Source organism: Polyodon spathula, chromosome 23, assembly GCF_017654505.1.
Source record: "Polyodon spathula isolate WHYD16114869_AA chromosome 23, ASM1765450v1, whole genome shotgun sequence".
Lineage (NCBI taxonomy): Eukaryota > Metazoa > Chordata > Actinopteri > Acipenseriformes > Polyodontidae > Polyodon > Polyodon spathula.
In genome coordinates this window covers 13,305,559-13,315,012 of record NC_054556.1, presented here as the reverse complement: position 1 = coordinate 13,315,012, position 9,454 = coordinate 13,305,559, and the positions used below count along the sequence as shown (strand labels likewise).

Below are 9,454 nucleotides of genomic sequence, written 5' to 3'. Positions count from 1 at the left end.
TTGTGTGCAACTATTTATCTCACATCTGTGTACCCCGACCTCTCCTCACACGCGGACCGTCTCCGCGGTATGCAACCACCCTGCGCGCCCTGTAATCTGAGAAAGTAGACGTGAGACTGTCTCTTTAAATCCTGGGTTTGTTTTTGCCTGAAACTGAGGTTTGCACTGCACAATCCCTGATTGTGCAAAAGGGCTTCCTCTGCAGGAAAGGAGGGGAATGCGCGCTTCATCCAGCTAGACTTCAGAACACATTAAGCAGCATCTCGACAAAAGGGGACGCGAACTGAATAACGTTTACAAAACAATTTTGAAAGAAAAAATAATAATAATAATAAAAGAACTGGGAAAGATGAGCGATACGCAGCTTTTGTGTCTTTCCTTGTTGCTGGGGATTTCTAATAATGTGTTTTAATGTATATCTAGTGTGTAGCATCACTTTTAAAGGACTGTGATGATCTGAACACATTCTCATTGACTATTTGGGTGCGTCTCCCAAAATGAATACAACAGCAGGTACGTCTCTGTTTTGTAATATTTTCTTATATTGTTTGTATTAATTTTGACACTGAAGTGGTAAAAGATATGCATTCATCACTTTTATTTACATTACGTGTTTAAATTAAGACATCCGTAAATGCACCTGCGTTTGAACTGTGTAATTATTATTATTTGTTTACTTTTACGTCTTTAAAACTAATTAAGCAGGTAAATGTTTACTACACAAAGTTAGACTGCTTAGTGTCGTACAGTATAACTTTTATAGCAGGTTGTTTAAGTTTTGCAAGACCTGTAATACAATGTCAATTGCATATTATACAGTAACGGATATGATTTAAATTCCAAATCAGCCAGTACATCATGTATGATTCATAATTTCAGTTTATATTTCATTAAATGAAGAAAAGCTACATGATTAAGTTGATTTATGTTGATTTTATCCTAACAATACTTTGCAAAAAGTTTTGGGAAAAAAAAAAAAAAAAAACTGGCATACTAGAGAATAACGCAACGGTGCAGCGACTGGTCGTTTTTTTTTTTTATTATTATTAAAAAATGTCGCACTCTGTTCTGTGGTGACAAGTGCCAGTCCGGAGCTAGTACAGTGTCCAATGACCTGGAGGGTACAAAATCCATATATCTCCCGGGAGATATCAGAATTGCAATGCTAAGAAAAGTCGAGAATCAGCGCTCAATAAAGTTATTCTGAAATTGGCTTTGGTGGAGGTGAGACGATACTGTACAGGATTATTATAATTGAAGTTTTACAATTAGGTTTGTCATTTGTGAAATCGGATTCGTTCTAAATATAATAGTGCTTTCTGTTTAGGAAAATACACCTTTTATATTTATTGTCAGGTTAAGCCGAACACAATGCTATGTTACATTTTAAAACATATTGGCCTATTACCGACATTGCTTTTCCTCCTTTTATTATTATTATTATTATTATTATTATTATTATTATTATTATTATTATTATTATTATTATTATTATTATTATTATTATTTGTAATGAAACTGATTTTTGCAGTGTTCTGTTTTGAGGATCCTGGCAATTATTATTATTATTATTTTATTATTTATTTTATTTTTTAATATTTACAACTTTATTGTCTTCATCCATACGGATGTCATAGGAACGGTATGCAATCACATTAAACATATCGGATAAATGAGTACCTGCATGTGTCGATTTTGAAGCACACTCTGTACATAGAGTATATTGTAAATTGATACAGTAGTGTGTTTGTCTAATTAATTAATTAATTAAATAAGTGTAAAAAATGTTAACTGGTAAATATCGCAGTAGAAATGCCATTTTACATTTTAAGACAACTAATACATTCATACAACTATGTACAATATATACAATAATTAATGCACAATGTTTAAGTCGTGTATTTTGTGTTTACTGGTAACAGTTGATATATGGGTGTATTGTTAATGCAAGGCTGAAGTCGGTACCTGACTTAACTGTGGGAAAAATGGTCTCTTAGTGTGAAACACAGGAAACTCCCATAAGAGCTCAGTACCATAGTCTCACTCATTCACCAACAGTGAATAGAAATCTTGACAGGATTAAAGCAAACAAACAAAAAAAAAAAACTACACATTTTACATGGAGTTGGTTTTTAAAACTTAGCTAGCACAATTAACCATAAACATAATGAGCTTAAAAGTATCTGACCATTCTTTAAAAAATATTTTCTGTCGGAATGGTCTGTTTTGCAGTTTATAATATAATAGTGTACATTTTTAAACCTATACTTGAAAGTTTATTATTCCATAGGCCGTGCAGTTAACCCCCAGAAGGTTGAAAGGTTATAAATCGGCAAAGGCTATTAGTCAAACTGTTATAGTTGTGAACAGTAATACAATGAAGTTACTACAATGTACTACAATCAAGGCACTTTATTTTTGGTTTTTATTTTATATAACATTTCGTGGGATTTTATCAGAGTTTGTTTAAAAACTAAAATCATTTCCAAGCATTTCTGGGTATATATGGGGGTAATATTCAGGGAATGTTTTTAAAGCAGCTCTCGTGCTTCTGTTGATTGTGAATGCAAACCATGTAAAGCTGCTGAAGTTAACCTGTATCACTATTTCAGTTCTATTATGTTAAACATACAGTTATTTTTTTTTAGAGCTATATATACTGAATGTACAGTGATGTATTTTCTTGGTGTAAAACAGAATTTCCACACGTTCAGTGGGTTAACTTCAGGTTACAATAAGAAAATACAGGTCTTTTGTAAAATCCAGAAATGTTTTGGTAAAAATCGTTAAAACTACTGCTTGCCTCTATTAGAAAATGATAGAATACAGTCAGCCAATCGCATTCCAGCTCACATTCTATTAGACGGTAAATAAATGATGCAACGTCAGCAAATCAGCTGTGATTCCAAAATGTCATTTTCACTTCAAGCTTTGTCAGCCTATCAGCGTCCACTGTCAATTTGGTTTCTTTCCTGGAGGGAACATCAGCGTAGGGTTAGCACCTGGTTTGCTGTTAATGTTTCCAAAATTGAACTATTTTAGACTCAGAATGAACTCTGCAATGCAACATTTAATGTTTCAATAAGAATAGCAATCAGACCAGATAAATCAAAAAAATAAGTTAAAAGAATTAAACATTTTTAAAACAAATATGTTTTAATTTTATTTATGTTTTATTAAACTGTCAAGACTATTTACATTTCTCCGTGGAAGAGTACCTGACAAATGATAAATCCAGGTTTTAAATGTTGTCTATGAAAAGAAAAGAACAGTTATATCTTAATAGTCATAGTTTCACTATTGCCCGTGTTTAAAATACTATTTATAGAATTGATAGTACCGGCTTCGATACTTCTAGTGATAGAATACTCCAAAAGTACTAAAGTATCAGATTCTAAAGTAATTCTATTGGCTACTACATCCTTCTATATGCGGTAAAGGAATACTACATATAGAGCATACATTGGGATCACATTACAAGGCGAAATGCAGACACTATTACCACATACAGTACACCCAATTTCACTCTGATTTGGGGAGTGTTTTATTTCATTGCCCCAGCATGTATATAGGCTGACAAAACACTGTGTGAATTGTTTTGCTCCACACCTTTCCTGTGTCCTGATGATAAAACAAGACAGTAATGTCAAGTCAGGACAGAGGAGTCTGTAAACCCAAGCCTTACTGCTCAAAGCAGTGCAGTTTAACAATTTCAACACTGTCTCTAAATAGGTTTGTTCTCCAAAATTATCATTTTCTAAATTTGCATATCAGTTGTGTGGGAAACAATGTAACCAAATTTGAGACCTACATACTCAATAAGTCAATCTTTTTTTCCTAGTCAAATATATTTCATATATATGTTTACAGTATTTCTACATTAAAAACAGTATTATAAAAAGCAGTGCTAAACAATCACTTTTCCAGGACTGGTGCAGCTCCTCGATAACTAGGCATTAACACCATAGTGTTCCAGCTTGTTTCACAGACATGAATTAGCATTAATCTTAGACCACTTTACCTAGGGTAACATTAGCTAGTCCAAAATTAGTAGAACCAGCCATCACTGTGTTATAATAAAAACACATCATAAAATGTGTGTACACAATGTAGTTTACTGTTTCGTTTTACAGCAATAGTGTTCTGTAGTTTTCAGCGACGTTATCTTCCCAAGACCTGTATACATTTATGTAGAAGATATAACTATTTCTGTCATATTGTTGTTGTTTTTTTTTTTTATAATACTCTGGATATGATTATTTTCTACTTCTTTTTCAGATGATAAGAAGCCACCTCTAGCTCCGAAACCAAAGATTCTTGATCAGCTAACATCTAAGCTGCCTTCATCCCTGATGTCAAGACCTTTGTCTGCTTCCCGGGGTCCAAAGCCTCCGATTGCTCCCAAACCAAAGCTGATTCAGGATTCTGAAGATAAATGTTGCTTGTATACAAACAATAACCTGAACAGGTGCACAAATGGAAAGTTACTGTTTTCTGAAGAAGAGTTTAATGAGGAAAATACATGCAGCACCCGTTCTGAGTCTGAGGGCTTCCAAATCATGGACGATGGGTACATTATGCTTCCTGACAATGAGACTCTTACCAATGAAAGGGATGACAGTGATAATGAAGAGAGACAGTTGTTTGAGCTCTCTTGTGATGCTGAGGTGCTCAACTCTACTGATAGCATTGATAGAAATGGAGAGGTAGAATTGGAAGAGGCTCTTGAACCTGATCAGACTGAAGACAATGTATCATTAGAAACTTATGAAACTGGTGATACAGAATCAAGTAATACAGTAGAGGCTTGTACTGAACTTGTAGAAAGTGTTGAAGCCTTGAATGATGACAGAACATCAGACAGTGAGCACAGAGAGGGAGCTGAAGCTGTGGACTCAGGAGCTGGTGCACAGGATAATGATACAGGTGGGGAATCAGCTCAAGATCTGGGAGAGGTTGCAGAGGATGTGATTACCAATGATGACGAAAACCAAAAAGACCAGATCTTAGATGATGACACATCATGTGGAATTAGTGAAGAGAACAACCCTAATCAATCTCCATCACTTATTGAAGGATCTGATGATTTAAATGAACAAACTGATCCTGAGAAAGGGGATCAGGAAAATCTTGAGGACCTTTCATTAAACCAGGAGTGTGAGGATCAAGTTGTTGAACTGTGTGAAAATATGGTACCTGAGGAACAAGAAACTCAGGATTACCTTGTTTTTTCTTCAAATGCTCAGCAGTTGCAGCTTGCAAAACAAATAGTTCCTTGTTCTCTGATTCTTGATGCAAATTTATTGGATGAGACTGTTACTGTAGAACCTGATCTTTCACTTTCTGTGGGAGATGATGTGGCCACCATAAATATGGACAATGAAACCAATATGTTGGAGGAATTCACAGAAAATGAAACTAATGATATTATGAACTTGGAAAAATCTGAAAATATTGAGTCTTTTGAAGAGGAGCAAAACGTACCTACCTTAGAAGATGACATTGTAGAAGATGACTCAGCTCCAGAGGAGACTCATGCATATATTGATATAGAAAAGCCTTCTCATGAATGTGAAGGTCTTGACCAAGAATTAGTGTATGAAAAAAAGGATGATGAGATATTTCCCAGTGACACAGAGGAAAATGTATATAGCTTAGCGGGAGCAGATGATTTATCTGATGAAAGTGCTAAATCTGTGGACACTAGTACAGTGGAAAATATTAACAATATAAATACTTTTGAAGATGAGGCTCTAAGCAAACTTGAAGAATTGGTTGTGGAACCAGAAGAGACAGAAACTGTGTGCACTGATGTTAATGATTACACAATCTGCAATCAGGACCATTATGGCCTTCAAGCAGAATTATGCACCATTACATTGCCAGAAGACTTATCAGTAGATTATCTTTTTAACAGACCAGCACTGCTAGATGACTCAGAACTTTTTAGTGATGATAATGAAGGTCTTATAGTGCCCTATATGGAAGACATAGAACAGGAAAAATCAGAGGATACCATCAGTGAGGAGCATGTGTATGAAGAGGCTGGACTAGACACAGATGGTGAAAATCTAAACTTTGTTGCTGTCGATAGAAAAACTATTGTAACAAGAACAAGGTCTTATTCTGGCAAAGTGCCTGGTTATGTGCCTGAGACGGTTCCAGAGGAATCTGATTTACAAAACACCAATGAATACTGCACAGTGGCATTGGACAAAAGCAATCAACATCTTGGTGAAAGTGAACAGCTTGACATAAACAGAACAATGCTATCTAAGTCGAGGCGTTTTATTTTATACCCTAGGTCATACTCGGTTGAAGGTCGTGATATGCCAATGTCTGTTTATAGAGAAAATGATGGAGTGGAGAACTGTGGAATTAAGAGGAACGATGATAACCTTTTCCTGCCTTGTGTTATCGGGTCCTCTGGCAGTTTCTCCCAGAGAAGCTACCTTTCCTCCAGCGGGATGTCAACTCCATCCTCAGTAGTTGATATTCCACCTCCTTTTGAACTAGCTTGCATAACCAAGAAGCCGGTCACTAAAAGCTCACCATCACTCCTAATGGAGAATGAGTCTTCAGACAAACCAAAAAAGAAAAAGTTGTCGTTCAAGCGTTTCTTAACACTTCGGTTCAAGAAGAAGACAGAAAATAAAGTCCATGTAGATGTTAATGTTTCTTCGTCTAGGTCTTCTTCTGAGTCCAGTCATCAAGGACCTTTAAGACTGCTGGAATTGGACAGGAGAAGTCTTAGCAGCTCACCACAAATGAAGTCCCGGTCAGGAAAAGCACGGGCATCAGACTCACCATCTACTTTTCTGTTTTACAAGGATGGCAAGAGAAAAGGGACCCACAAAACATTCAGTAGGAGTGTGTCTAGAGTGGAGTCCTTTGAGGATCGGTCGAGACCTCCTTTTATGGCCCTTCCTTTGACAAAGCCAAGATCTATTTCTTTCCCGAATGCTGATACTTCAGATTATGAGAACATTCCAGCCATGAACTCTGACTACGAAAATATTCAGATTCCACTCAGGAGACCGTCCAGAACAGGCACCTTTACAGAGTTCTTTGAGGATCCATGTAGAGCCCTGTCTTCTGCCAATGAGAATGATGGCTATGTAGACATGAGCAGCTTTAACGCTTTTGAAAGCAATCCTCAAACGCCCGACCAGGAAACAGAAAGGTACTGTAAATTATTATGTAAGACCTGTTAGGTTTTTTTTTCCAATTCAGGAGATTGAAAACTTTCTACGTTTTTTTTTAAATGTACAATTGACTTTATTTACCAGTTGTGATGGGCTGCCTCACCAAAGAAATGCTTTCAGCATAAAGAACAAAACATGGGTAACTTTCTGTAAAGGGAAATCATCAATAAGAACACATTAAGAAACACAAATATTCTGTAATGAAAGATGCAATGGATCTGCTTGTCAGATGTGCTTTTATCAATAAATGGATGTTTTACTTTTGACACCAGAATCTTGTTTGGAGATAATAACACTCATAACTATCTTCGAATCACTAGCACATATTAAGAATTATTACTAAGCCTTCTCCCTTAAATGATCATTTAACATATTAATTCAGACATTGTGTCCCAGATTACCTCTGCTAACCATATTAAGGCACTATAAACAATCCTGCATTTGTTTTTCCATACATATTTCATGTACTTCTTTTTCTTTTCTTTCAATTTTTGCAGCAAGTCATGATTTATTTATATAACTGATAGGTATTCTATACTGTTCTATAAGCTATTGAGATCAAATAATGTGTGTGTGTGTGTGTGTGTGTGTGTGTGTGTGTGTGTGTGTGTGTGTGTGTATGTATATATATTTCATACCTGTTTTTGTATTGACACCAAAATATCACAGTATGATTTTTATAGTTAATAATTTTACTCTATCTTTACAGCTTTTTATGTGTATGTGTTTGAATTTGGGCTAACGTTGTTGCAATGAATGGATGAATGTAGAATGTATCATGAACAGAAGATTACTAAATCATTTGTAAACTGCTTACACTTATTGCAATACCTCTTATTCGATATAATTACGTATCTTTAATAAGATTGTCCTTTAGGTATGTGCAAAAAATAAATAAATATGAAGAAGTAAAATCACTCCAGTATTTAAACATCTGTGATTAGTGACAAATACAGTAATTTAGTTAGATGTTCCTAATCAAATAGGATATTCTAAGGATCTAATAGGATATTCTAAAGATCTAATAGGATATTCTAAAGATCTAATAGGATATTCTGAGAATCTAATAGGGTATTCTAAAGATCTAATGGGATATTCTAAGGATCTAATAGGATATTCTAAAGATCTAATAGGATATTCTAAGGATCTAATAGGATATTCTAAAGATCTAATAGGATATTCTAAGTTTCAAGTGCCAAAAGTCTTGATATTTGTTTTCTGCTAGATTACATTATCTAATCACTCGATGTCTAACCTGTGAGATGTACCCTTGTCTGTGCCTCAAAACCTTTTATATTACATTTCTAATGACATTCCTTATCAAACCAACAGCCCATGTGCCCCAGTTTTAAACTGTTCAAAGTGTTCTTTAGCATTATGAAACTAATTGCTACCCTCTAACCTGTGGGACTCATTTCACCCTCAAGCATGTACATAACCCCTTCCTCCACGTCACGCTACAGCCAACATGTAAAGCATGAACATATATATATATATATAAACCAGTATTCTTCCTTGGGAAGCATGGTGTTCGCTACTGTATATACAAAAATAGTCATTTACTGAGCCTAAACAACCCATTTAAACAAGTCCAAAAACCATATTGGCTCTACAAAGAACGCACAGAACCCTTTTAATCTAATGGTGTATCGCAATGGATCTTTGGAAACACTAACCCATACAACGTATACAAATCTGAAATATTTCCTTTAAAGACAGCTGGTTCCATTATTAATAAACAACATGAAGGTTTATTAGTATTTGTGTTGTTAAAGTGCAAATACTGTAAAAACTTTTTGACACACCACAATGGATCTTTAGTGTTATAAACAGACTACAGGAATCGAACTGAAAACAGATCAATTTCATTGAACTATATGCATCAATAAACACATAGCATCACGTATCAGATATTTAACTACAGTCAGGTTGTTTATTTTTCATTTCAACTGAAAGAAGGTTTTATTTTGACCTCATTCATGTCCCAACACTATTGTTTTAATGTTGCAGTAAACATAAAGTTGCAAGCACTTCCTCTAGAGAGAGACCATTGAAATTGTGAAATTCCCAAAAACATGACTATCTGCGGCCAGAGGAAGTTTTCTGTTTTCTTTTGTGGCTTTGTTTTTATATGCTGCTGTTTCTCAAAATTTTATCACGTAGCCTTCACTTGCTGCTATTAGGATATTTGTTTACAGACCTTTACTTGTTTTATCAAGAGCTGGAGAGCACTGTGTACAAATACAACA

General features: G+C 35.1%; 1 protein-coding gene across 1 annotated transcript in view; it reads left to right on the top strand.

Moving 5' to 3' along the window:
- The first annotated feature begins 208 nt into the window (after positions 1-208).
- The window catches only part of LOC121298190 (FYVE, RhoGEF and PH domain-containing protein 5-like), a 65,542-nt gene continuing 56,296 nt past the window's right edge, over positions 209-9,454 (top strand). The window contains exons 1-2 of the mRNA XM_041225127.1: positions 209-513; positions 4,279-7,183. Coding sequence (XP_041081061.1) covers positions 498-513; positions 4,279-7,183 — 2,921 coding nt within the window. The 5' untranslated portion in view covers positions 209-497. The remainder of the gene's footprint in view (positions 514-4,278; positions 7,184-9,454) is intronic.